The sequence below is a fragment of the Babjeviella inositovora genome (genome assembly GCF_001661335.1).
Source record: "Babjeviella inositovora NRRL Y-12698 unplaced genomic scaffold BABINscaffold_2, whole genome shotgun sequence".
Classification (NCBI taxonomy): domain Eukaryota; kingdom Fungi; phylum Ascomycota; class Pichiomycetes; order Serinales; genus Babjeviella; species Babjeviella inositovora.
The window spans coordinates 1,637,021-1,663,884 of NW_017566839.1; the positions used below are offsets into that span (position 1 = coordinate 1,637,021).

Sequence of the window (26,864 nt, forward strand, 5' to 3'; positions counted from 1 at the left end):
GCACAGATAAGCCGCGAAAAATCATTAATTTCGTGTACACCTCGTCTCACAAGTATACTAAATGGCAATTCCCTTATCTGGCTTGACTCTCTCGTCTATAGAGCGTACGCAACTTTGTGCAGTTTCAGGTGACCAAATTTACGCCATTAGGCCTAACGCAGTTAAATTAGGGAGATTGAATGCATGGGGTCAATTCACCTAGAAGAATGAGAGACTGCCATTATATGATTGGCAATAGGTAAAGTGTCAAGATACACATAGTGTGATCTTCGTTGGGGCCTCGTTTTGAAAACCATCACATTTCAAGTCCTCTCCGGATCACAGCGGAAGGTGTATTTGACGCTGTCGGGCAATCTGGTACAGCCGTACTTTAACCTCGCGTACATCGTTCCCCGCCATTAGGTCACGTAATCTTGTGGTGTTCTCACTCAGTGCTGACGTTGCCACCTCATACCCCCCCTGGCCTATACAATGACGAACTCTCTTACACTTTTGCCATATGTTAATGGAGAAGATAGCTTAGTCTAAAAAGACTGCCATTGCTAAATATGCCGTAGATAAAGAACACCGGGATTTCTTTATGGGTTACCAAGCAAGGGCTCCCATTCACGTCACTGCCTACAACCCCGGCAAGGGTAATTCATGCATGTTTCTCCGGTATTTATAGTGTTAGGCAGACATTGTTGACCTTTTGTGTATTCTACCTTCGAGCCGCGAGGCTGGATCGTAACAAGCACTAAATCTGTACCCCTGACAGAGCGACACATGCGACCACGGCTCGAAACGCCCCGTACCGGAAGTCAGCGGCTAAGAAGAATTAACCTCAGACGCCTCGCGCCACAACGCGTCTCGTCAGTACAGCGCAGTGATCTTGGCCAAGATGGCAAGATGCAGTGGGTAGTAGCCAAGGGTACAAGCCGTATTAACCAAGCACTGAACACCCATGTGCATCCATGGGTTTTTTTTGTTGTGGCCGAGAATGCCGTGAGGGATAGAATCGCTTTTTTTTTTTGCATGACAATAGCTATCGAGAGACTCGCAGACCGTATCTTCGAGGAGCCTTAGGTCTCTAATCGCGTTGTATTGTCATGCATGGAAGTACAGACGAACCCGGTCTAAGCTAACTACGGCCAGAAGGAAGATACGTTGGGTGGTGTAAATACACACCTCGCTAGGTAGTTCTGGAATAAATGGTTTGTGCTGGGGCTCCGTCGATAGAGACTAGGCTATTCGCGTGCCGGTTTACTAGTAGTTCTCCGACATGCATATCCCTCTTTTCTAGACGTGTAGAAAGCCCGTGCATGAAGTGTGTCTTAGCATGCGCTTGGCGGGGCTGAAACGATGGCCGTGTCGTAGCTACCGGCCTAACTCTGATCTATAAGCCCTGGTTGAGTTCGATCCAAGCCCTCTAAATCCTGTCAAAACGCTTAACGTTGAATGGGGTACACTTAGTTGTGATTGCTACACTATTGAAAATCTCTGGACATCCTCTTTTCCCAAGCACGCTTTTTGTGGTTTAATCCCACTATTCCAGAATAATCTCATTTCCGTAACCTCAAACATCATCTGTTTCTACAATGAGACACAAGAGAACGACAAGGGCTGGTACTAAAATGGTGGAAACTCCGCAGTCGACAGCCTCTTCTTCCGTTTTGCAACAGGAGTCGCCCAACCCAGAACATTTCGACCGCCTACCCCCACGGGTCATCCCCAATGCCACTCCATCTACCCCTTCCCCCTACCAGGCCGCTTCTAAACCCTCCCTGGTACTTTCCGTGGCACAACTTTCGTCCAACAATCAGGACGAAGGGGATATTATCCGCCACAGACCAACTTCCGATGCTGTAGCCCTTCAGATACAACAGGAAATCACCAAACAAGAGCAGCTACGGAATGAGAACTTGAAGCTTTCCATTGAGCTCGCCCAGCTAGCACAGTTGCTTAGGATCAGCCCGGAAATGATTCCCTCTTTGTTTGCTGAGCACCACAAGAAACAGGGAGCAGCCCAGACGGCGAACGAGAACCGTGACCCCGAAGAACCTACCAAGGCAGCTGTAGATCTCCGAAAGAAAAAATCGGTAAAGGAAGTAAAATCTTTGCTGAAACCAGTTAAACGGGAAGTCCCTAGTACTGCCTCACTGATGTCACAATCTGTCTTCAGGGTAAATTTGGCCAGTAAGCCCCCATTACCACCTCCACCCTTGCAGTTTCACCATTGGAACCCCCCTGAGGAGAACGAGGAGAAAGAAAGCCATACAGAGGCTCATACTGTCCCTCAAGGAGGTTCCCTGATACCTCAAACGCTCAAAGACAAGGTGTCCAGCGTCAGCCCTGTGCGCCATCCAGCTTCACCAAGGACTAAACGTAGCGACCCCTTTGCCAACCAAGGAGGGCATAAGCGCGCCCAATCCGATGTGGGACCCACCGTTTCCTATCCACTCAACGCCCTTATGTCCTCGCAATCGACGTATAACCCCCAGTCACAGCACCACCCAACGGCTCGTCCAACGTTTGAAACACGCCTGCAATCACCGTATCACCCAGCGGTTCCTCAAACTATCGAAACCCCTCTGCAATCGGCCATTCAAGTTCCCATGAGATACAGCTTCCCTCCCAGTTCATCACAGGAACAAATGCGCTACTATCCCCATCATACACCAGTCCCTATATACAGAGAACCAAAAAGGGACCAGCACCCTCCAACAGGGGCTTCAGTTACCCCTCAAACTCTGGCACAGAATTTGTCACGGCGCTCACACCGCCTATCCTTGTCGTCACACGAAGCTCTTCCACCAGCTAACCATAACAGTATATTCTACAAACCTGGCCATCCATCTGCTCTATATGGGAGCAATGGCTATCTAATACCCCCCACCATCCACGTTCTCTACCCACGAAGGGAGGAGCGCGCGGGAGTAGAAAGAAGAGATGGGAGACCGGCGAGGGAAAGCATCGGGGATGAAGTATCTATGGGGTTACGGTTTCCCCACCAGCGGAGCTCGAGCTAAGTAATATATTTAAGTGAGATATGGAGCCGTGAACGACTGTGACTTGTTTAATCTTGTATCGTACATGTACGCGTGTAGAAGCAAGAGGCTTTGTCAAAGCTGGTTACTGTAGCCATATATCGGGGGAGAATGAATTCTGGTTACCTATTTTTAATGACTTTAGGGTAGCGGTGTTTCTGATCACAATGCTTAGGATCTTGTTTGGGCGCACGGCAAATGTATTAAAAATTCTCCGAATTCTATTTAGGATCCTTGCTTTCAAGTACCCTGTTATTGAAAGCCCAAGTAGAATATACCCTGAAAAAATTACATAAGTTTTAGTCAAGATACCTCGTCTAGTTCTTCAGACAAAGGAATAAACCTGGCAGAGCTCCAACATACAAATCCGATAGTTTCATGACTAATTGCAAGTGGACTTTTTACAATCGACCGTAGGGTTAGAGGTACCGTGGGAGATTAGTTCTTCTGGTAATATACCTTGCTATAGTGAAGGGTCAAAAAGCCTATGTGGAGACAAAAGTATTTCGCATGTGAGTAACCCAGTGCCTTAGTAGGGCAGCTACATAATATGGTATATGGCTGACAAAGTGGAGAGGGATGAAGTTGGTTCATTAAATGGCAACGCCGTATGGGTGTAAAACCTTGCATAAAATACTAATCGAGGTAGTCACGTCGTCAATGGCCAAGGCTCACTAGAAGGACATAGTATTTTCACCTGTCGACTGACGGTCCACAAAAGGCAAGAGGAAGACCAGTTCGGTCTAGTTGCATATGCATATGCTAGCCATGCTTTTCCCCACCAAGTCCGGCAGATACAGGCTACCCTGGCTCGACTACGGCAGCTTTAGGGAGCATTGCTTCTCCACTAGCAATGTTGTACCCTGGAAGTGGTTACCAAATAGCCCTAGTCAAAAAAATCGGGCCATTAATAATCTATTATGCTACCCATGTGGTATCTGTACTAATAGTATAGCCCCCCAGGAAGGCTTTTGCGCCGCTCGATGGACCACGTTCTGGCCAACTGCTTGCCAAGGCGGAGTGTGTCAGGACAGCATCTCAAAAAATAGGGTTCTTAACGGGATATCTATTGTCTTAATCTTTCCAGCATAAATGTGATTTCAACGGGTTAGGAGTTTAACGAATCTGGATATAGTTTAAACCTAATAGCGTAAAATCACTCCTCGTATGACCAACATTAACCTGCAGCGTCAAATTAAATCTGACGTGTATGGGGTCGATAAGGGTAGGGTAGAGCATGGCTAGCTCCAGTGAGTCGACCAGCTCGGAGAATGAAGAATAGATTGCTCAGAAAAGCTGTTCGAGGCTTTTTTCAACACACTATTTGTATGGGAGAAGGACATCCCCACGCATATGCACTAGGAGCTAAGATTTGGCAAACTTTCCGTAGTCCATACCGCAGAGCTTATCGATATAGAAACCAGTTATGTGTAGGTCTAAACATATTTTACGTTGCTATACCGATACCAATAACCGGCGATCATGAAACGGTAGGTAGTGTACGTGGTGCTATAAAGTTCGTCTAACGACGCGAAATCAAACGTACTGAATCTTATGCCATTCCAAGTATGATGACGTAGATATATGGTAGTCACTAGGTGACAAGGCGTGTTAGGAAGTTTTAGATTTTCAAATAGAGAGTTTAGGGTTACGAATGGCAGGTCATACGTATGCTGCAAGAGTCTTCGTGTTAACTAGAGAGCCCGTCGATGTGGAGCGGAAGCACCAGTGAGTGCACCAGTGAAAGCACCAGTGAAAGCACCAGTGGAGGCACCAGTGAAAGCACCAGTGAAGGCTCATAGTATAGATTTAGTGGTTATGATAGGGTAGAGGTTCAACAATTATATACAGATCTTGAGGTGCGTATAATGGTAAAGCCCATGAAAATGTCAATACTAGAAATGTCCATCACGGAACCCAGAACCCTTAAAAGACCTAAAGAGTTAATCTGAGAGGGGTAGTTTGAGAAATTGCGTAAACAGCATTGACACCGAACTTTTTTTCTCTTAAATATCATGGATTTGAAATATAAAGTATTAGTGTTTATCGGAGACAAGAAGTGAATTCGAGGATACAAAGTTGGCTAAATTAGGTGAAACATGACATAGGCGAGCTCTCTATTATCATGCCCAGAGATTAAACCACACCAAGTAAAAGCTTTAAAGCTCCTTTTATCATTTAAGGTAATATGTACCATTTCTAATCTTTTACCAGTATGTTTTTTCCAGCAGCCCTTTCCGCTCAGCATCTTAGGGTATGGTGCCGCGTGCAGGATTACTTGAGAATTCTCAAGTAGAGGTTTAGCAGCCTGATCCATTACGAAGGTTTGAAGTTAATCATATAATATACATGCTCCACTCCAGGGAAGTTTATGGGCTTAACGATACCACCCATAGAGTGATGTAATAGCGAAACACGTTAGAGTGGATCTCGAAATAACAGATCGCAAGTATTATTATGGAGAAAGCTACCGAATTCCTGGTAGATAATGCTTTTATTGAACAGTGCGGGAACTACATGATCCTTAAGTGCCTGAAAGTTTTGGTTTCGGCTATTCAGCATGACTGGTCCACCATCTATGCTTACAAAGTACCTAATCTCCTGAAAACTTAAGCGCATGCCATTTAAAGCAGCTGATGCGTCTAACCGGCATCCCAATCGGACCAGCGGCTCAAAGTTGAACGGCCATGTAACGCCGAGGACAAGCCTTACAGATGTCCCTGGCAGATCCAGGCACAACGACCGTATCTCGGTTGATCAGTACTGCTTCGTAACAGCCTAGAAAATTAGCACTGCGTTATGTGACTCATTTTCACCCTGAGAAAAACATCTATACCCGACGTCGTTACCCCGGATAGGGCTTACAAAGCCCCCTAGTCATTAATATTCCTTCGTTGCATTTCTTCAATGAAAGATCTTTAGCGAGATTCTCATCCAACCCTTCCCACGATCAGTCTTCACCAATGCTCCACCCTCCTCTCGACCGATAACCTGACTGGTACCATCCAAAAAATAAAATATACCGTATGCAGTCGGTCCGCGTTGGAGGGTCAAAATAATGCAGAAGCTCTTCCGCTTATTTGTTACCGTTTATCCCGAAAGCCACTACATCACGGACCTCAGGTGGCCCTTACGCAGCCTCGGCACGTTCGAAACCCGACGCACCAGGTCCGACCTCTTGCCGCTATCGGGTGTGTGCTTACCATTCAGGCCGAGGCATCTGCCACATCACTCGTGAGAGTTCAAAGGTATAATGCTAAGATGCTCGTAATACGAATTTCTCCGTCGAATCATTGTTCCAGACTCTTCTATTTCTCATAACCGTTTAGTTTCTTGGCAAGCTGTCTTGGAATAGGAGGTGACTCCGCTCAGCTTTACGACACCAGACCGTGCTCCTTGCGCCGCACCATTCCGTCACATGCGAATACACCCCCCAACTGTCGGGATTAGGGAACGCCGTTTCTCCGCCTACGCAGGTCACGAGCGGGAAGGTGCCAACAGTATCACTCCGACGGATCTCAGCCCAGACTCGTGGGGAACATTCTCCGCGCACGGTGACGTGCCAGGTTGCAGAACCGACTTTACAAAATATAAATAGCTGCGCCCACCGAGAATTTTTCATTCCGGTTATATGCATTTATTTCAAGCTTATTTCCATCCGGTTCTTCTTTTCAACCCCCATAGACACTTATAGACGTAGTTACTCGAACGTATCCAGATTCGAATACCGCATATTTCCTCTTATCCATTGCCAACACCCCTATTGACATTATCCCTATTACCACTTACATTCCCTTTGTCATGTCCACTGAAATTGTCTCTCCAGACGTGGCTGTCGCTACGATTTCCTCAGACCTGAGCGCTATTGGGTCAGCAGCTACCACCACCGACTCGCTTCTCGTGTCCAACATCAAATCCTTTGGTTCGGGTGCGTTCGGTGGGGTCTGTGCGCTCTTGACCGGGCACCCGTTCGACCTCGTCAAGGTACAGCTCCAGACGGGCCAACACCCTTCTGCCTCGGCGGCGGTGCGTGCGACGCTCGCAGCCAGCGGCCCGCTCGGGCTCTACCGCGGGGTGATTCCGCCGCTTGTTGGGGTTACTCCTATCTTTGCCGTCTCTTTCTGGGGGTACGATGTGGGTAAGAACCTCGTGTCCTGGGCCACAAACAAGAATGCAGGTGAGGCCCTTTCCACGGCCGAGATTTCCGCGGCGGGTTTCTTTTCCGCCATTCCAACCACCGGGTTGACTGCGCCGTTTGAACGTATCAAGGTGGTTTTACAGACCTCCAAGACACAGACCCTGATGTTCGGGGCTACGCGCGAGATCTTGCGCGCGGGTGGGTTGCCTTCGCTCTTCAAGGGCTCTGTCGCGACACTCGCACGTGACGGTCCGGGGTCTGCGGTCTACTTTGCGACGTACGAGATTCTCAAGAAGAAGTGGTCGCCTGAAAATGGGGATCTCTCGCTTGTGGCGGTTATGGGTGCTGGTGGGTTCGCCGGTGTGGCCATGTGGATGACTATCTACCCGTTCGACACGATCAAGTCCAGACAGCAGGCGTCGCTGGTGAAGATGTCGATTTCGGAGGTGTCGCGCGGGATTTACAAGACCTCGGGCATCAAGGGCTTTTTCCCAGGTCTTGGCCCGGCGTTGTGCCGTTCGTTCCCGGCCAACGCCGCGTGTTTCTTAGGTGTTGAGGTGGCGAAGAGCGCCTTTAACAAGGTGTTGTAGAGACTGGTTTGAACAACCGGCGTTAGAATTGCTGGATATTGGTAGAGACTGAAGGGCTGGGGTTTCCCGATGCTTGGTGGATGCTGCTTGGCCTGCTTTTATATTTCCCAATTTGCTATACATTTTCGTGCTTGCTAATCTTTGGTAATGCCAGGCTGAGCTAAGTCCTCCGTTGCAGTGCTGCTAGAGTTAACATAATATATAATTTAGGTCGATTAGAAATGGTCAAATAATATTAGAGATATTCAAACGACGACGAGAATGTCTCCCAACCGAACTCTAAGCGATCTGGAAATTTTTAACCAATACCCTCAAACCTTTGAATATTAAATTTAGTTTGAGCCAACCTTTAGCTATCAAAAAAAAGTCAACCTGTTTAATCACCTATCTCTCCCAAGGCTTCTAGCTCCTCCATCTGCGTGCAATATTTTTCACTCTGGTGAGGACACAACCTGAACCACATTCCCTTTGAAATTTACTTCTCAGCACCTCAGCTTCATCATTAGCCAGCTCCACAAACCAACCCATTTCACATAATATACACGCTATGGTTTGGCCGTTTAGCAAATCTAAGCCCGCAGAGGCTCCAGTGGAGGCCCCAGTCCCAGAGGTTCCCCAGTTTTTGGAGGATCTCCCGCCGAAGTTCAACGATGACGCCCCGCTCAGTCGCGACTCGGTACCCAAGAAATCGACGCTCACACAGGCGGTAGCCACCATCAAGCGTGATGACTTTTCGCCCTCCAACATGATGAAGATTCCGTGCTTCCGTGAGGGAATGATGACGGGGCTTTCCGCGTTGGGGGTCCTCGGGGCTATTACCTTCATTACCTCAAAAAACGTGAGAAAGGCAACTAACTGGGGGATGGCTGGGTTCTTGCTTGGCAGCTGTGTGGGCTGGGAGCAGTGCCGTGTAGTCAGAATGAGATCGTTTGAGAACGTCCAGCAGGCCAAGGAGGTGATCCGCAACAAGGAAAAATAGCGTTGCGGATTCTTGTATATAGGTTGTCATGAATGCTACTTAAATGATCAAGGAGAGCCAATAGGCTGTGTAGGGCCTAGGCTTGGTTACAAAGTTTACACAAGTAATGAATGTCAAAGGTGGTTAAAAGGGACTTAGCAATGAATCTTATAAGCCAAGTAATCGGATAAACGTGCCCTCTAAGGGATGTATAATATATATATATGCAAGTATAGGTTCTATGAAGTTTCAGACATCTCCAATAGATGTGGGGCACATCCCTTATATAAATACACTGCCATATACTACTATAGGCTAGAGATACTCAGACACTCAACTCTATGCAGCATCAATTACATTACTTATTACGCATCGATAGACCTAAAACTATCAATGCCGGCTCCTCCAGAAATATTGGCCCAGTTCCAGCGCCATAAGTGTCTAAAAAGTTTTTCCGATTTCTATATACTCTGTAATACCTTGGAGCGTGACCAAATCCACATTCTGCATTCTACCTTAGCAAAAACTCTGGGGCCTGGGCTGGATCGACCTTGATGCTGGAAACGTCAAACGCCTCGATCAACAACTCCACCATGATGCGCCCACCCTTATCCCCGACAAAACGGCGGTACTCCTCTGACACGCTAGCCAAGTTCCAGCCCTGGAGCCGTCTCAAGCAACCAATCACGGTGCCTGTACGGTGTCTGCCCATGCCGCAGCACACAAGCAATGGGTACGACTCCTTGTTAGCGATAACTTGGAGCGCCTTTCTGATTGCTGTTTCGGAGAGCCCGTCCCAGGGGTTATTTGAGTAATCATACTCGTCGTCATCGAGCGACACAAAGTACACGTTGATGTCATTGTTTTCTGCAAACGTGAGGAACTGGTCCAGCGGATCCTCCGTCGCGAGCCACAAGATAGTCTTTAAGTTGAGTTCCGCAAGGAACGAGTGGTTCAAGCCTGCGGGCTGGCCGGAGCGGTAGAGAAACCGCTCTACGGGGCAGAAGTTGAGCGGCGGGATGATGCGGAGCTGCGGCGGTTTTGTGATGAGGCGTTTTGTGCCAACGTCGGCATCAGCCGGCGATGCTGTGGTCATATTGTGTAATTTGTATCCAAAGAACTCAAGAGCTTGTACTGGTTATTTGTGGAGCTTGGCGTGTGTTCTACTAGCCAGTTGAATGCTGCAATTTATAGGGTTGCGATGGATATGATGTCGTGCGGTGGTGAATTAGCACGTGATAGAATAGGGGGAGGGTGGGTTCCCTCTTCCATGTATTTAATTAAATTGTTATATTGTAAATGGAGAAGAGGCTGTGTGCTGGGACCTATAGTTATTATCCATACGTCATAGATACATGGGTTTATTCGAATATAGCGCTTTTGGGGGTGTTTTCACGCGTAAAGCGTGGATAGACGGACGGTATCAAGAGCAGCTCTATCACCATGTTTCTCTTCTATGGTTATGATTGAGGTGTGAACTAAGACCAAGGTTTTTATTCATACTTGCTGCCCTGGTGAAGGGGTGCTCAAAGACGTATAGAAAACATGAAAGGTGCCATATAATCCCGCATATATCCCCACCTTCGATGACCTATTCTACACCAATTGCACAACCTTTCGGTATCCACTGTTACCCATTGGATATACAATTTTCCTGGATAATATAATCCACTGTATCAGAGCAATGATACCTATGCTACAGGTGCTGGAACCCTTGCTGTAAAATCAATAGTTATGTTTAATGGCAAAGTCTAAATTAATAAGGTAAGGCTCAGCCCATTAAGTCAACATATCTTGGTAGTTATCGTTGAGGAAGCTCATCTGCTCCTTTCTGTAGTTATCCTTTCCGGTGGAAAGAAACACACGGCCGATATACATCATATTGTTGGTAAGAGCGTTAGTGTTCTGGTACTGTGGCCAATGTGTTAAGGTATGAAAGCCACCTTTGTTAGGACTTAAGGTACTGGCAAACGAAATAAACGCATTACGGTAAATCAAGGACCCAGAACCGGTGATGTGGTATTGCCAGATGATGTCATTTGAGTGAAACGTACCGATAAATGGGAGACCCCTTAATTGCTGAGAGTTAAAGGTGTATCTGGTAACGTCTGGAGTGTGGTTTAGCATAAACCTTCTCGGGGCTTGGAATACGATATCACCGAGTAAAGATGCAATTCTCTTATTTTGAGGCGACAACGTATCATTCTTACCGGTACCATACGGAGAACCCTGGGTGACATTCTGTGGGTACAACGTCAAGAACTGATCCATCAAGGAGGACGGGATTCCGGAGAGCATATTTTTAAAATACGCTGTTGCATCGGCATCAGTGGTCACGTTCAAGCTAGAGAGGGAGAAAACAGTCCCTTCATCATTTTGGTCTCCAATGATATACGGAATTCTCGCGTACTTTCCATCGGCAACCATCTGCATCGGCTGGTAGGGAATAAAACCACCGTCCAGTCTTGGAATGTAGGATAACTTCAATGACAGATAGGAAAACATTGCAGGAACAGAGTTGCTCGCAGCTTGCATGTCAGTGTAAGAAAGACCTCTCAAACATGCCAACTTGTCGGAGGCGGTACCGCAACCACCAGCATTGGCTACAGCGTCAAAGATCTGTTGTGGGTATGCCGAATCAATGTCGTCAGATGGAAGAACAGACCCAGACTGCATGATAGCGGCTCTGAATAATGGCTTGCCTTTATAGGTGTTGTCACCATTGTTTGCAACCATATGGTGGCCCACGGAAATGGACCCAGCCGATTCGCCAAATATGGTGACCTTGTCTGGATCACCACCAAACGCAGCAATGTTGTCGGCAACCCATTGTAAGGCAATTCTCTGGTCCAATAACCCAGCATTGCCACTACCCTCGGCCTTAACCTCCTTTCCTCCCAAAAACCCAAAGGCAGCGAGCCTGTAGTTGACAGAGACGTAGATAAAGTCTTGGCCTTGGCGGGCTCCCTGCGCCATCAAGTGTTGTGGGTGGTAATCTCTGGAACCACCTTGTTCAAAACCACCACCGAAAATCCAGAACATCACTGGCAACTTCGCGGTAGACGAGAGACCTCTCTTTCTGTACACATCGAGGGTTAAACAATCCTCAGACTGGGGATAGACTTCGTTGAACAACGGAGATTGCATCACCAAGCTCGCAATCTCCGATGGAATGGTATGGACGAATTCCGCCACTGGGTTCATTCGAGGACACGATGGACCGTAGGTCAGGGCATTGAAGCCGTTCAAGCTCCCGGTATATGGCTGGGGCGGCTTGAATCTCAAATCTCCGATGGGTGGAGCCGCAAAAGGAATACCCAAGTAAGATTCAAGGTTGTTATCGAGTTCGTAGCTACCGATGATGGTGTCTCCACCGGATAACTGGATTTGAGGGCCCAGAAGGCCGTGAACGGATGCCACAAAAAATTGAAGGGCAATTCCCAAGGTGGCCAAAGCTGATTTCATTCCGGGGATAATGCTTCCAACTGTATTGATATTTTTTTTTTATTTTCTGGAACCGCCTTTAAGGGGAATAGATACGCATTTTATATCTTTTACGGTGGATATGCAATTTTCGCAGATCTACTTATTACTTAATGCAGTTTCATTCATCAATGTACTTCAATGCCCTGATTCATGTATGCACGAGCCAAGGCGGTCTATGCTGCATGAAGCGTTTCGGGGTTCTCTCCACATACGGAGAATGCCTCTGGAACTATAGTCTGTATACACAAGTCAATCAGCCAGGCCTAGAAAACCTGTACCTGGCATCGTGTCCTGAATATTAAACTTTACAGCATCGTTTGGCCCGTATAGCTCCATTGAGCCTTGGAAACTTTAGCACACACAAGGAACCGATGCAGGATCGAGACATGATTATTTGATGAATATGGGGCTTTAATGGCGTCAGCTTTGGCCGATCCAGGCACCTATATAATAGATGAGGAGATACATGCGAGTGTGGCCTAAGCCACCTCCCCACTCATACACAGGTAGGATAAGCTACAGGGGCAAGCCTGGCGCCGAAGACTTCAAAGAGTAGGGTTATATGGACGATCAATACTCGTAGATTCATACGAGGCGGGTGGATATGAGTAAACAATTTTTTCCCGGCAGCTCCAATAAATTCCCTAAGTCTACAGTATGTTTTGAGCTTTTTGAGTGTAATGGTATGGCCGGAAAGAGTCTACTTTCCGGATCCATTTGTCGGTTTAGGATAGATCCGCATCGTTTACATCGAAGAGTTTCTGGCTTTCCCATATATTCCGTGTAGTACTACTCTCTTACAAGAGAGTACTCGGAGCTACGGTAATATCTAAAATAGCTATTGTAGTAAGGCAGGCTCAAATAGGACGGACGATTTCCAAATTTAGACGTATGCTTATTTAAACATGTGATACGGTTTCATGGATAACCAGCAGTCAGGGCCCGATAAGATTGCCTTTACTGAAACCGGAAGAGTTTGTATGTGTACAGGCGGTAAATCCTACGTTTCACAGCCATTCCAGCTGCGCTTCGTCTAGATCTCATTGTTATACCTGAATATACGCCTTATATCAGCGCATCGAGTAACTCCGGGCTATATCCGGAAGTTTGGGTTGAACTTACCAGTAAACCGTAACAGGGGTGAAATCATAATAAAACGTGGTAAAATTGTGGTATACCTCTATCTGGTGGGTACAATATATCCTTTAATTCACTGGTTGACCATAGAATGTATATAGGATGAGGGGAGGGATTGACCTCCTTGTATAGAGTATCGATCCTACCACGTGATCATTACACTACAAAAATCGGGGCCGTAGTATATTGTCTTGGACCACAGTTTTTAACGTAACGTCTTTATTTTTTGCACCATATTCTAAGGATGCTCTCCCAAGCCCCATTATATGATTCGATATAACAATTTGCTTTTGATAGGGAAACCGAAAGAAATGCGTATGTAAAGTTTAGATGTCTTAAATGCCGCATCGACTACGTCGTCACGTGGCATAACTCGGGTCAGGAGTGAGTGCATGCTCGAACAAAGTATTTTCGGCTTTAATTTAAATACCTATGGCCAATAACGCCATCTCCCTTGACAAGGCTTAATCGCATTCCACACACCAGTATTTGACCCGAAAATGCGCCTTCACCCCCCGAGATTCATACAATCACGTGACCGAACAGCCTGCTTTTCTCGCACTCACACGACCCAACTTGAACCACGTAATCAAACGGAACGCGATGGATGTTAAGTACACTAGTAGTCCCCCCCTTAGCCCTAACTCTACAATACGCATAATCACATCTCACAATGGCCAAGGTTAAGAAGTCTGTTAATGCTGACCCGGATCCAGTGATTAAGATCACTCCGGTAAAGACCAGTGCTGCCGCTGCTGTCACCACCACCTCGGTAGTGTCCTTCACCCAGACGTTGCAAAAAACGTTGGAGGCCTATAAATCATCGCTCACGCCTAAGTTTGCGCTTATCGACATTTTCCTTGGGTTTTTGGTGGCTCTTGGAGCTTTGCAATTTGTGTTCTGCTGCCTTGTGGGCAACTTCCCCTTCAACGCATTCCTCGGTGGGTTCATCTCCACAGTGGGTCAGTTCGTCTTGACGGTCAGCTTGAGATTGCAGTTTGACGACGAAAACAGGGTTGCGATCTGGAAGGGTCAGGGCAAGGAGATGAAGTGGAGAGCAATGGGCGATTACATATTCGCTAGTTTGGTCTTGCACTTTATTGTGTACCACTTCATCAACTAGTGGCATCCAGGCGACGACATTCCAAACGTGTATAGTATACCATGCTGAATAAACTTGTGATCATTGATAGGTGTAGACGAAAGGGGTGGAATGAGACCTCATGTATGCCGTGGGATATTCTCCAGTGAAGTTACGACGTGGATCGGATGACTGGACGAGATTTAACCATAGTCTAACCATGTATTGTAGATAAACCGCCAATAACATAGCGGTGGATTGGGAGTATGAACATGACCTCTCCAAAAGATATGCACTTGAAAAATCTACCAACTCCCTGAAAATGGTTTCACTGCGATGCAAAGGTTGGAGGGCCATTCACCAAATCAATGATCTCTAAGCCTTAAGCTTAACCGGTATAACCAAAAACTGGAGTTATGATGAGGTATTCTGTGAATGGAATGCGCACATGTCTTGATCTGTTATGAAAGGTTAGCTGCCTGACATGAGTGGAAATACTCCGCTAGCTTCATACCTTAGCTAGTTTCATCTTGAACCGCAATCTTAGTATTACAGCTCATCTATTCTACTTTTCCAATCTTGCCGTTGAATCGTGTCAAAATACCCACGTCATCGCCTACAGATACTTCGGTTCAAGCTTGAGCATTTCTTCAGATGGAAACTACAAAACGCAAGCCACTTTAAATAAAAACATCAATACAATACCTTAGCCAGCCTTCTGATCCACCTTCGAAAGGCTCGACTCCACTTTTGCTCGCTATTAGACAATAACACAACAGCCGCCACTCTTTTCGGGAGCCGGGGCGCTGGCCTGCTTCTTTCTGGCGGCCGCCGCTGGCTGTGCCGCTGCAACAGGGACACTCTCAACAGTAGGCTCAATAGCAGCCACCGGTGGCTGCTGTGCTTGTGGCTGGACTGGTTCCTGCGGTTGCTCCTGTCTGGCTTGAGGGGGTTGACCCTCATTGACCACCACTGGGTGTTCTGGGACCTTTTCGGTATTCTCCTGCTCTCTGATCTTTCTGACCAAGCCGAAAAAGGCCTCCTCCACGTTAATCCGCTGCTTGGCAGAGGTTTCCACAAAAGCAGCACCAAAGCTCTCGGCCAACTGCTTGCCCTCGCTGAAGGAGATCTGTCTCTCATTTTCCAAGTCGCATTTGTTCCCGACGAGCATGATCGGCACCTGCTCGGTGTCCTTGACACGGCAGATTTGCTGGTAATACGTGAAGAGCTCGTCGAAGGAGGTCCGCGAGTTGACGGAGTACACGAGCAAGAAGCCTTCACCGGTTCTCATGTATTGCTCTCTCATGGCGGAGTACTCCTCCTGGCCCGCTGTATCGAGCACGTCTAAAACAACCTCTTCCTCGTCGATGACTACCTGCTTGCGGTACGAGTCTTCGATGGTGGGATCGTATTCGTCCACGAAGTGCGACTGGATCAACTGGATGGTGAGGGCAGATTTACCCACACCACCGCCACCGACAACGACCAACTTGTATTCCGGGGTGTTCTGTACATTAGTAGATGTTCTGTAAATGTTAGGGAGGGGCAGGCGAAGGGCTAAAGGGTGGGAATGGCCTGTCTCCGTGAGTTGAATAGCAATTCAACGTCTCCGTTGAAGAATAGCAATGTATTGGTGCCCCCCCTTTGACTTAGGTAGTCAATGATGTCACCATTGGGCTTGGAGAACTATCCACTGGCATTACGTTTTTGCATACCAGCCGATTGCCCCACCAGTAGGGCTCTAGAATGAGTAGACAAGCACCCTATCTGAGTCCCTCCTTTCCACTTATCAATACGAATACCCCTTCCTACTCGTATTGTAAGCGTCTGGTGTCAATGAACGACACCGTCCAGCCAATGGAATTTTCATGCCAATCGGATAGACTCCCTGGAGTCCCCCTTTCTATTCTCAAATTTCAAAACTCCTATTTGCTCCATTATACATACACTGAAGGACATCTTTAGTTCACTGGTTTGTACGTAGCACAAATGTAGTTGAAATACTTAAGTGTGATGTTTTGCTTCATTTTAACGCCATAAAGTTTTTCGCGACCCTTCGTTCCCAATTGGGACGTGATAGGGCTCTAGCGGAGTGGGACACGCACGCTTCCTTAGGGATAACGCGCAAGACCGTGCCTGTGCCGGCTGCGTGGGTGGTGCGGCTACCGAAGCGCTGCTGAAGACTCTGTTATCACACAGGAGCCGGTAAAGCTCCCTTAGGATTATTTGTGGTGGAATAGATCAACATTAAAAACTAGTATAACAATTGAGATAGAAGCTTTTTCATTGTATATAGTGAGTTTTCTTGTCCCGGAATTCTGAGCATTATCGTGGTACGTACACCACGCCGCTCTGCTGGTGCATGTCCCTGGTCCATGAGCGTACGGCTCTGGCTTGGCAAAGGCGATGAAATTCGCAAACAGCCTGGTCATTAGTTTGGACTCCGTATACTATCAGCATGATAAGCATTTTCTATCCGCATAGAAACAAAATCCTCGTGGAATGTAGAGGTGGCCTGGACATTGGCGGTCATTGATCCCTTGGGAACGCTGTTTGTGGAGATTCACATATTAAAAGGTCCAGACCGCGTAACTTGGATAAAAAGGGAGAGGGGAAATAACGCCCGGACCCCTGTGACATCCTTAATAAAGCTAAGCGTTCGGGGCGCCTGCACCACTGCACCAGTAGAATAGAGCCGGTAAATTGCTTATCCGGAAAGTTTCTATCGTACACTTTTTCCATGCTACCTTAGTTAAAGATTCTAGGATCTCAACAGACATTTATGTGGCAACATCGTAGGATGAGATACAATCAAAGAAATTGAGTCATCTAATCACCATATGACGAGGGTGACCAACGCGGAAGCTTGGACACGCATCAATGGCTGAGTCAAGGACCTTATTTGCTGTGCATATTATACCCGGCAAATATATCTATAAATATCTAATTCTTTTATTCCGGTAGTATGTGGTGTGGTCTGACAGTTTTTGCTCACCCAGAATACCTCCAAATATATTTATTAACACACTAATTTGTTGGCATAAAATGCATTTAAATTTGTTAATATAAAATTCATTTAAATTCATTGATATAAAAACTGTAAAAAATCCCCTATGGGCATCAAGAATCTCTTTAGTTTCACATTTAAAACTATATTTCGAGTATTTACCTCTTGATTATGGAAAATACTTTCTAATATCCTTTACCAGTTCAAGAAATCTCCGACTCAGAGCCGTGTCTGAACTACAAATTCATGCAGTTATCATCGCATCATACCGATCGATTGATGTTCCCAAGGTCTCTGGTTTACCATCCAGTCACTACCTAGATAGCATTGACGCTAAGCGTGGGCTTGCTGGGGCTCTCCCGGATACTCTCACACCCCATGCAATTATGCAACACATCGTGCGAAAACACATCACAGTCAATGCAAAAGCTCACCTGGCAGTCCGGACAGCGGTAGCGCGAGCTGGTCAACATGTGCTTCTTCATCCCCCATTGTGCCTCCTCCTTCGCCTTGAGCACCTGGGCCTCCAGCGGCGTCACTCCCGCGGGAAACGCGATCTGGCAGCCAAAACAAAACTCTGTATCATAGTTGGTCAGAACTGGCACCTCTACGTACGTCTTGAGCGGAAAAAGATGGTGGTACGAGCGCGCGAGGTGGGTGGAGAGAATGAGCATGAGCTGACAACAGGGGCAAACAGTGGGCAAGGAGCAGATCTTTGACAGGCACTGCGGACACACATAACCTCCGTAGGTGAGCTTCGAATGACACGAGCAGAAGGAAGGTGAGGCGGTTTCGCTGATTCGCGAGGGGAAGCCCATCTCCACGAGCGAAAAACCGGGCGCGGTCTCAGCCAAACTCTGGTTACTAATAGCGAGCGGGGTTACCGCGTTCATTAGCAACTCCTTGTAATGGGTTTCGTTGAGAATCACTCCATACAACGAGGAGTCACCAAAATTGGTCTTGCGGACCATTTCGGCGCAGATCGCCACCTGGGCTGTGAGCCCAATCACCCTCACGCGGATCTTGGACACCACGAGCGACAGAATCGTTTTGTGGATGTCACCTGGGTCGGACGTCAAGAGCGATCCGAAGATGATGAGCACCTCACGTGTGCAGTGGGATGCCACATGGAGAAGTAATCCTTTGGACATTTCCAACGCGTTTTGCAATGACGGATCGCCCTTGGGCTCGAGTTTGCGGAGCGCACGGAGGTTGTCGATGTGGCTCTGCGGGTTTCCGCTGACATCACTCACAAGCGTTGCCACCCCGCTACGCATGACTACGATTCCGAGCTGCGAGATTGGGTTCTGGTCGAAAAACTCCCCCACAAAGTCAATCGCGTATGAGATCGTGATTGACGCCCGGTTCGGTCGCAAGTCCTTTTCCTGCATTGATGACGAAAGATCCACCACGAGCACCATGGTGCGGATGATCCCGCGCTGGAACGGCGTCACGTTCTTCATGAACCGTTTCTTGCGCGCCTCCACTAAACTCGTCACGATTCCTTCAAGCGAGCCCCCATCGTCCTCCTTAACGATATCCCACGACCGTTGGTACTCGTCTTCCCACGCATACCCGCCGTTGGCGCCTTTGAGCTCCTCCATAGGCCCGCCGCCGCCGCCGCGCTTCTTGCCTGCGCCCGTGTGCGTCCGCGTTCGCCGCGACACACCTTCGTCCTCTTGGTCCTTTCCGAGGGCCGCATGTGTCACGTATTCGTCGTCCGATTCGTCCATGAGTAGTATAATTGGGCTTGGGGTGGTACGAGTAGGTGGAAGAGAGTGGTTGGGTTATGTACCGAAAAATTAGCGCCGCAGGGAATGGTGATCCGGTATAGAGAAGATATGCGTCGCGCTCTAGGGAAACATACGTCCTACAGTTGATTCATGAACGGACCTAAAGGGGTATGGCAGGTTCCACTCAGAAATGATTCTCGGGTGTATTAATACCGTTTATAGCAGATAAAGTATTACTATAATAACACTGAGAAGAGACACCGCCCTGCAGTACCGCAAGCTAACACCGAGTCTGAGAGGAATGCCAACTCGAGAGATACCTCCACCAGCTAAGGTGTGCACTCAAGCTCACATCTGGATATTCAGTATACCAAGCACACCACATGTCCCCTTTACGATTTATAGACGGTATATATTCAAGATTACATGAACGACATGGTGACACCATCATGGGCGCCAATATCTTCGTCGTCAGACGCCCATGGGTCAAATGACATCAGCACGCCCTTACTAGGACCGACTTTCTCGCTTTCGTTCGCCTGGCAGAAGGAACTGTACTCATTGTTTTCCGGCTTTGGCGTCTCCTCGTCGCTTGCACCCGCCCAGGGATCGAACGACATCTGTACTGACGCCAGATCTTCCTGTTTCAGGTCGGTGAAGGGGATAGGATTCGCTTGGGTATTCTCCGAGGACAGGCGGTGACTAGAAACCCCCAGAACCTCCGTTTCAAAGGTCAGTTGAACGTAAGAAACGGAATCTGGATTTTCGTATCCTACTCTTCCAGACTCGCCCTCCAGCGGCCCAAGAGGAGTCTTCGTAGGGTCTTTTTTGACAAGGTCTTTAGCGTTAGATATAAAGGAAGTATCCTCTTCAAGCTTCGGGCTCTCGTCCCATCCAAACGATTGCTGACCATCATGTTCTGGAGAGGAATTCCTGTCGAAGGACATGTGCACTGGCTCTTCGGTATCCCCCTCAAAGGTCATCTGTACACGGTCATCTTCCCACTGGTCAAACGACATCTGCACAACCTCTGGCACCCTAGAATGATCCTCTAAAGCACCGCCCATAACATCTGACGCCGCATCTTTCATCTTGTCTGCAGATGACCGCGCTTCCCGGGAACCGGCAACCAGCAGCTCCTCCTCCTCGAGCTTTCCAGTATCATCCACATCAAAATACACATCGGCCGGCTTGATATCCAAGTCCACTTCATAGGACCCATCAGTGGGGATCTTCCCTTCTGCCTGCTTTCGGTCTACTTCTTGTCTGCCTTCTTCGTAAATCTCCCACCACTCCTTCTTTTTTGGCGTAAACCATGTCTTCCAGCCCTTCTTCTTCCTCTTCTTGGCATCAATCTCGGCGTTCATCTTATCCTTCGCCTCTTCGAATTCCAGGATTAGCTTTCTCTGTCTCTCCTGTTGTTCTGGGTCCGGGCCGTCAATTTCCACAAACTCCTCCGACAACACTTCCCAGCCCACCTTTGACATAAGCAACGGCATCACCTTTCTATAAGCCATGTGGCCCTCGACATACTCAGTGCAGTCAAAGTTTTCGATACCGTAGATGGATTCAATCGGCGACAAGCCCGCGACACTGCGCAACCCACCACCAGTGGCACGGAACAAGTAACCCAAGATCCAGTCTTTTTTGGAAAAACCGTTAACGAACCGGCCACTAACAACAGATCGCGCAAGGCTCATCTGGTCGTGCTGGACGGTCACCGGAGCACCAAAGATGTAGACGTTCTCCACCAAACCGTACGCTCCCCGTTTGGCAAGCTCTGTCAAACAGGTGTAGATAAGCTTGGCGCCAAGGGAAAAGCCGACCAAAGTAACCGGTCTCAGACCCAAGTTACGCGCCATGAGCGTATCGGCGAGAATCAACCCGGACGAGTAGGCTCGATCCAAGGAGACGTTCCAGGGGTTGTCTAGCAAGTAACCGAGCTTGGAAAGAGCCATGGGCAACTGGATGGACGCCATAAGACCAATCAAGACGGTAGAGCCGAGAATCTGCTGGATCGACTGGGTGAGAGCCTCGGTTGCGAGGATGTTGATGGTTTGGCCCATCGAGGTAAGCATCTCCGGTTCCCAGAGCAAGGAAAACAAGTCACCCATGATAGGATCTACGGTAGAGAAGGGCAATCTGACGTCATCGGACGTCGAATTCATCCACCCAGAGACGGTAATGATCAAGTTGGTGCGCTGATTGTGGTGCAAGGGCTTGAATTCAAAGGTTTTGACCGACCCCACTCGTTTAGCCATCCCCTTGCTCCCGACCCTCGCACCGGCAATCACACCGGTGGTGGTGACGATCGCCGTCCCACCCACACCGGCGAGGAAGCCAGAAGTACCGGCAATCCCAACGGTCGTGAGCCCAGCAGCGATTCCGGCCCCGATCACTGGAGCTAGTAGCCCGGCCGAGAGACCGATCACAAGACCCCCACCAATGGTCGCAAGGCCGATATACACCGCCCGCTTACGCTTGTCCAAGCGGGATCTCCGGGCCACAAGGTCTTTCTCGTCGAGCTGCTCTTCGCCCGTGGAGTTGTTGACTTCGATGGACTCGGTGACTTTCTTTTCAAAGAGGCAGACTTCAAGCTCGGAAATATCGAGGTTGGCAGCGGCCTTGAAGAGAAGCGTCCGGCAGCGGGCATCGTAGACCTGATCGGAGACGAGGAGAAGAAAGAGGTCACACATGAGGGTCCATTTGAGGTCGATGGAAAGGGTCTTTTGCATTCTGACCGGGAGCTTTTCCGGTGTTTGCGAAGCAGGGTCTGGATCGCTGAAAGGGTTCAGTATGGGTTCCTTCGAGGTTTCCTGGGTGGATGTGGTGTCTCTGAAAGGGTTTACTGGGTCAAGATCTTTTCCTGAAGTGTATGGCGAGGCCATTGTGATGCTGCTGGCTTCGTCAAAAGCCTCAGCGTTATTCTTAGAACTGGCATCATCTGAATCACGAGCTGGCCCTTGGGCCACAGCTGTATTGCTCAAAGCACTGAGAGTAGCACTAGGCTCGACATCCTTGACGTCAGTGCCTATACTTGCGTCGTCTTCCTCATAAACAGGATTTTCCACTACCTTCGGTGTCAGCGAAATCAACGCTCCGCAGATGTCCCTCGGCTGAATGCCGTGCTGGCTCAACTTCTCGATCATCAGCCGCTCCTCTGCATTCAAATCCATGTGCTCGTACACCTTTTCCATAACTCTCTGGTACAAGTTTCCAAAGTTGGCCTGTGAAATAGACAACTTCTTGGCAACCTTCAGTTTGGTGGTCAGCGTGCAGACCTTGGCCAAGTCGGTTGCCATATCAATCATTGTAAGATTCACTAGGCCAACATAGGCGATTTTCTCCACGTCCAGAAGCATTGCCTTGGTGTTCTGGAGCTGCTCCGCGGGGGTTTCATTAGCATTTAGCGAGGTGGATGGCGGCTGGAACTGCTCATCGTAGTCTAGGTCGGAATCAGAATCAGTGCCCACCTCGGTTGGCACAGCTTCTTTCAGAAACAAAAAATCCGTCTTGGAGTTGATAGCAGAATACTTTGTCGCCTGCTCCTCCGCGTCGATACGGGTATAACCGTGGAGGGCGGCTTTCTGTCTTTCCGCTTCGTCGAGGGACCGACGGTCGTTGGCAAAGGTCACAGCCCCACGATCGTCGTAAAAGTTGGCGTCGGTTACGGTTTTGATCTCCTTCCACTCACCAGACACGGCAAACCCTTCAGATTCGGTGACGGTTCCCGAGAAGAAGTCGTCATCTTCAGGATTCACGCTAGGTTTGGGGACTACCACTGGTGCGGGGCCAAGTTTCGGCTTAGCTTTTGTGGGTTCCGGTTGGGGCTGTGAGCTTTTACCGCCGAACCTCATCTCGTAGTCGTCCCTTTTGCTTGCTTTGCCAAAGTCAAACTCCACAAAACTGTCGTTAAAGTCATCCCTGGGTGGCTCTTGGCCCATCGGAGACGCAAGTGTAGACTGTGGACCCTCCAACGAGACCCGGTTGTCATACGGAAGGGAAAGATTGGTATTGGATAGCGAGACTTTGGAATCAGACAAGTGTGACTGGTAGACGTTCAGACCTAGCGAATGTAAGCTGTGGTTGAGGTTGGCATACACGCGCAGAGGGACCGAGAGGGGGGAACCATCGTGACTGGTCATCACGACTCTCAAAGCTGGGGGCTTGTTTAATCGGGCCTTAGAGCACGGGTGAGGTAGTTGATGCAACTACTCAGGGCTGGATTGACAGGGGTGGGCGGAGACAGCAGTGACTTGGTAGGGCAGAAGCGATGATAAAAGCAAGGCAGTTTTAAATCAATGGATAATCAAAGCACTGCCGTTGGGTTTAGTGGGCGAGCTCTTGGCGAGAAAGTTGTCTAGCTTATCGTTGATACTATGTGGTTCTATACGGCAAAACTGATAGCGCGATTTGCCGGTGCGCGCACAACCGGCGGAACCGCTGGTTATGGACAGAGAGGGCATTATTTCTCTGGAAAATTATCAAGTATATTGCTAGGTGTCTCCTTTTGAATATTACAATTTTTTTTATTAATCAAAGTTCCTATGGCATTAGTAATGTTTGCTAGTTATGGTGTTATATATTGGTGCTCATTGTTGTATGTTCGTGTAACCGTGACCGATTACCGGTGCACGTGATAGTCTATAACTAGAACCAATGGCTTCAAAGCTTTATCCACCGAGCGACCCATTTATTTTTCAAGGAGTTGTCAAAAGGATAACCAGTGGTATATGCCATTCAAGTGTGAGGTGTTTTAAAAATCCTCTGCGTTCGAAATGTGTCCACTTAGATGTGCCCACTTAGATCTTTGCCAAGTATTTCCAGCTCTTGGGATCTATCGGTCGCGTGCATCAAGCTTTCGCGGGGACTTTGTGCAGTATGCGGGCGGCATCTATAAATGGCTATGCAAAAGCCCGATGCTGTTTTATATACGGATAGAACCGTGGTTCAAACCGTGGCTATCAAAGGATAAATTTCCTTAATATCTGGATCATTTCCATTGGGATGAAATGAAAATTGGATTCACAAATCGTATGGTTTACCAGTACCCATGTGCTTTCTCGCCATTATTCTGTTTTCCATTTTGCGCTCCTAATCAACATCTACGCATTTTTCTGATTGCTTGCTTTGTTGAGCAAAATGTCGCATCCTCCCTTACGGATAGCTTCTACAACTCTTACAGTGTCAATACAATAAACAGCTAACGCAGCTGGTGTACACATAACCATTCTCAATATGATAAACAACTGGCGTCGCTATTTACAAGAAAACCTTGGCGTTGATCTCGACCACCGACGCGGCGTACGGAATGTCAAAGTTTTGGAGCACCTCTGGATGCAACACACCGATCTCACCGATTTTGACGGCCTTGGCACCCTCCTTAGCCCTGAACATGACCTTGGCGCCTCTGCCCTCGAAGAAGGTCTTGTTGTCGTCTTGCTCGATCCAGTAGCCTCTGACCGCGCCGGTCTCCGGCTGTGCGATCCACGGCGCCTTGATGGCCTGCATAACCTTACCCAACAAACCCTGGACGTACTCAAACCCGGAGGTCTTACCGACGTACATGGCACACCATTGGCGCTGGTTGAAGGCGCCCCTTTCGAGAGAATCGTCCTTCAACACGATGTCACCGGACTCAAAGACTTTGATCGGCAAAGAGTGCTTTCTGTTTTCCTTAACAGTTTTGAGCAAGCCCGGCAAGAGGGTGGTGCGCACAACCTGGTATTCGATCGACTTCGGGTTGGCCAACTTCACAGCCTTGGTGTTGTCGTCAACCTGCCTCAAGTGGGCAAAGTTTTCGTCGTGGGAGCACAAGGTCAACGGCATGACCTCGGCGTACCCCGACTGGGCGGATGCGATACGCAAGATGTCGGAGACCTTGTTGATTGGCAATGGGGCTGCGACCAAGGACGAAGACGGGGTCTTGGAGGCGGTCATGTTGGCGTAGCCGTAGGCGATAGCAGCATCCTCCATGATGTCACACTGGTGCAAAATGTCCGGACGAGTGCATGGAATGGAGACGTTGATCAAGTTGGCATCGGTAGGGGAGGGAACCGCTTTCAAGGCCATCTTGACCAATAGCTGGCAGATCTCCTCGGCAGACAACTCCAACCCGAGACACGAGTTGATGTAGGAAACCTCGGCGCTCATGGTCCGTGGCGCAATGTTAGGGGTCACACGGGATTCACCGTTGTGCGCAGAGATGACTCTGACTGGCTCCACCGTGAAGGGCTCGTCGCAGTAGCGTGAAAACATGGCCACAAGCGTGTTGACAACGACCTCGGCCTTGGTTTTGTCGGTCGCGGTAATGTCGATGAAAACGTTGCGAGTGTCTAAGGTGATCTTGGACAAGTCGGAGTTGATGATTGGCGGCATAGAGGCAACCTGTCTGTTGGCGTCGAGCATGACAGGGTAGACCGGCGCGTCGCGGATGATGTGCAAGTATTTGCCCAAGTTCTTGTCCTTTTCGTAAAACGCCATGAGCTGCTCACCGGTCATCTCCTTGGACTGGTTCAACGGGACGAACTTGAAGTCGGTAGGCGCCAACGCTTCGTACGTTATTGGCCCCACAAGCTTGTCCAAGTCGTGCGTCCCCATGGCAACAAGCGTTCGGTTACGGCACAAGTTCACGTGCAATTTGTCCTGCAAGGCGATGAAGGATTCGTAACTGCGCTGGGTGAAGGTGATGTTTCTCAAGATCGCACCGGCGGCGTAGGGTCTGACAGCAGCGGTGGATTCGTCCACGGTCAAGGTGAACTCGGCCTCAGCTGGCACCAACTTGAAGTCTGGGTTAGGGCTGTTGCCCAAGAATTCGTTGAGTGCCTGCGCAATACCCTCAATACACAACATATCATATCTGTTGGCCGGGATCTCAATCTTGAGCTCCGCACGGGCGCCGGTGGCAGCGGCTTCTTCGGTGGTGTCGTCGTCAAGCTCGATCCCGAACTCGAAGCAGAGATCTTCAAAATCCTGCGGCGCGTACTGCTTGCCCAAGAGCTCGAACAAGTCTAATTTGTCAACGGAAATAGTAGGCATGGTGGGTGTTGGTAGAGAAGAGGCAACGCAACGCTAGTGCCTCGATATAATAATTTTCAGCGAGTAATCGAGTCATCGAGATTTTCGCGGTTAGGGACAGCGTTTACGCGCAGGCGGGTAACGTGTAGCATGCAAGGAACATGTCAATTCCAAGGCCAAGAGAGATATAATAACGCATCGAAGGGTTTGCAATTAGTATTAAAAGCTATATACCGTGAGGCATATTTGAAATTGATGCTTCTTTTATGAGATCTATCGGTAGTATGGTAGGTGTACCGGAGTGTGGGCCAACAACCGGGGCAGCGCACGACTTATGGTACACGACCTACGACGCTCGTTGAGCCACACGTACAACATCACGAATGTGATAAGGTTGAAGAAGGATTGGAAAATAGAGATTAAAAGAGTACAGCCGTTTAATTTTATTAGAATCTAAACCCAAGTTATAATAATCTGGAAATCTCCAACCCTGAATTTAAGTATTTCTGTAATTCAGAAACGAGGAAGGAACAACTAGTGGCTAAAACGCAGCGGACACTCACATCCTACCCCCTTGGGATATGGCTCATTTCAGGTAAGATTGGCAGTCCCATGCAGCTACGATTTATTGTCCAAGCTGTCAATTGGGATTCGCACCCAAACTATATACAGTTTAACCTTCAACTGGAAC

The 26,864-nt window shown here is 48.5% G+C and overlaps 10 protein-coding genes across 10 annotated transcripts; 4 read left to right on the plus strand and 6 right to left on the minus strand.

The window, feature by feature from the left end:
* The first annotated feature begins 1,181 nt into the window (after positions 1-1,181).
* CRC1 (carnitine:acyl carnitine antiporter) lies at positions 1,182-8,121 on the plus strand. Its single transcript, XM_019126944.1, has 2 exons — positions 1,182-2,054; positions 6,711-8,121. Exons 1-2 carry the CDS (start codon positions 1,578-1,580, stop codon positions 7,752-7,754), a joined length of 1,521 nt encoding a protein of 506 aa, XP_018987429.1. The 5' UTR covers positions 1,182-1,577; the 3' UTR covers positions 7,755-8,121.
* BABINDRAFT_160298 (uncharacterized protein) lies at positions 8,112-8,910 on the plus strand. Its single transcript, XM_019128154.1, has one exon. It carries the CDS (start codon positions 8,302-8,304, stop codon positions 8,731-8,733), a length of 432 nt encoding a protein of 143 aa, XP_018987430.1. The 5' UTR covers positions 8,112-8,301; the 3' UTR covers positions 8,734-8,910.
* A 313-nt stretch (positions 8,911-9,223) lies between these two features.
* On the minus strand, positions 9,224-9,808 carry OCA1 (putative tyrosine protein phosphatase; the record flags this gene model as incomplete). Its single annotated transcript, XM_019130755.1, has 1 exon — positions 9,224-9,808. The coding sequence occupies one exon, from the start codon at positions 9,806-9,808 to the stop codon at positions 9,224-9,226; it is 585 nt and encodes a 194-aa protein (XP_018987431.1).
* A 683-nt stretch (positions 9,809-10,491) lies between these two features.
* Positions 10,492-12,177, minus strand: BABINDRAFT_33070 (uncharacterized protein; the record flags this gene model as incomplete). The annotated part of the gene is made up of 1 exon (XM_019131617.1): positions 10,492-12,177. The coding sequence occupies one exon, from the start codon at positions 12,175-12,177 to the stop codon at positions 10,492-10,494; it is 1,686 nt and encodes a 561-aa protein (XP_018987432.1).
* Positions 12,178-13,791: 1,614 nt separating this feature from the next.
* On the plus strand, positions 13,792-14,525 carry BABINDRAFT_160299 (dolichyl-diphosphooligosaccharide-protein glycotransferase). The gene has a single exon (XM_019128155.1). The coding sequence runs from the start codon at positions 14,009-14,011 to the stop codon at positions 14,456-14,458; it is 450 nt and encodes a 149-aa protein (XP_018987433.1). The 5' UTR covers positions 13,792-14,008; the 3' UTR covers positions 14,459-14,525.
* Positions 14,526-15,176: 651 nt separating this feature from the next.
* RAS1 (Ras family GTPase) lies at positions 15,177-16,375 on the minus strand (the record flags this gene model as incomplete). The annotated part of the gene is made up of 3 exons (XM_019130968.1): positions 15,177-15,923; positions 16,132-16,155; positions 16,364-16,375. The coding sequence occupies 3 exons, from the start codon at positions 16,373-16,375 to the stop codon at positions 15,177-15,179; spliced, it is 783 nt and encodes a 260-aa protein (XP_018987434.1).
* A 1,133-nt stretch (positions 16,376-17,508) lies between these two features.
* BABINDRAFT_46317 (TFIIH/NER complex subunit) lies at positions 17,509-19,061 on the minus strand. The gene has a single exon (XM_019132117.1). The coding sequence runs from the start codon at positions 19,025-19,027 to the stop codon at positions 17,741-17,743; it is 1,287 nt and encodes a 428-aa protein (XP_018987435.1). The 5' UTR covers positions 19,028-19,061; the 3' UTR covers positions 17,509-17,740.
* Positions 19,062-19,325: 264 nt separating this feature from the next.
* Positions 19,326-23,555, minus strand: BABINDRAFT_160300 (uncharacterized protein). Its single transcript, XM_019128156.1, has one exon. It carries the CDS (start codon positions 23,299-23,301, stop codon positions 19,579-19,581), a length of 3,723 nt encoding a protein of 1,240 aa, XP_018987436.1. The 5' UTR covers positions 23,302-23,555; the 3' UTR covers positions 19,326-19,578.
* Positions 23,556-23,895: 340 nt separating this feature from the next.
* Positions 23,896-24,280, plus strand: BABINDRAFT_116113 (uncharacterized protein). The gene has a single exon (XM_019126881.1). It carries the CDS (start codon positions 23,935-23,937, stop codon positions 24,139-24,141), a length of 207 nt encoding a protein of 68 aa, XP_018987437.1. The 5' UTR covers positions 23,896-23,934; the 3' UTR covers positions 24,142-24,280.
* Positions 24,281-24,418: 138 nt separating this feature from the next.
* FRS1 (phenylalanine--tRNA ligase subunit beta) lies at positions 24,419-26,194 on the minus strand (the record flags this gene model as incomplete). The annotated part of the gene is made up of 1 exon (XM_019131619.1): positions 24,419-26,194. One exon carries the CDS (start codon positions 26,192-26,194, stop codon positions 24,419-24,421), a length of 1,776 nt encoding a protein of 591 aa, XP_018987438.1.
* Positions 26,195-26,864: the final 670 nt, after the last annotated feature.

Coding starts and splice junctions, on each gene's coding strand:
- CRC1 (XM_019126944.1), top strand. CDS start 1,578: ATGAGACACAAGAGAACGACAAGGGCTGGTACTAAAATGGTGGAAACT. Junction 2,055..6,710: donor AAGAACCTACCAAGGCAGCT/GTAGATCTCCGA, acceptor CAACCCCCATAG/ACACTTATAGACGTAGTTAC.
- BABINDRAFT_160298 (XM_019128154.1), top strand. CDS start 8,302: ATGGTTTGGCCGTTTAGCAAATCTAAGCCCGCAGAGGCTCCAGTGGAG.
- BABINDRAFT_160299 (XM_019128155.1), top strand. CDS start 14,009: ATGGCCAAGGTTAAGAAGTCTGTTAATGCTGACCCGGATCCAGTGATT.
- BABINDRAFT_46317 (XM_019132117.1), bottom strand. CDS start 19,027: ATGGAGGAGCTCAAAGGCGCCAACGGCGGGTATGCGTGGGAAGACGAG.
- BABINDRAFT_160300 (XM_019128156.1), bottom strand. CDS start 23,301: ATGACCAGTCACGATGGTTCCCCCCTCTCGGTCCCTCTGCGCGTGTAT.
- BABINDRAFT_116113 (XM_019126881.1), top strand. CDS start 23,935: ATGTGTCCACTTAGATGTGCCCACTTAGATCTTTGCCAAGTATTTCCA.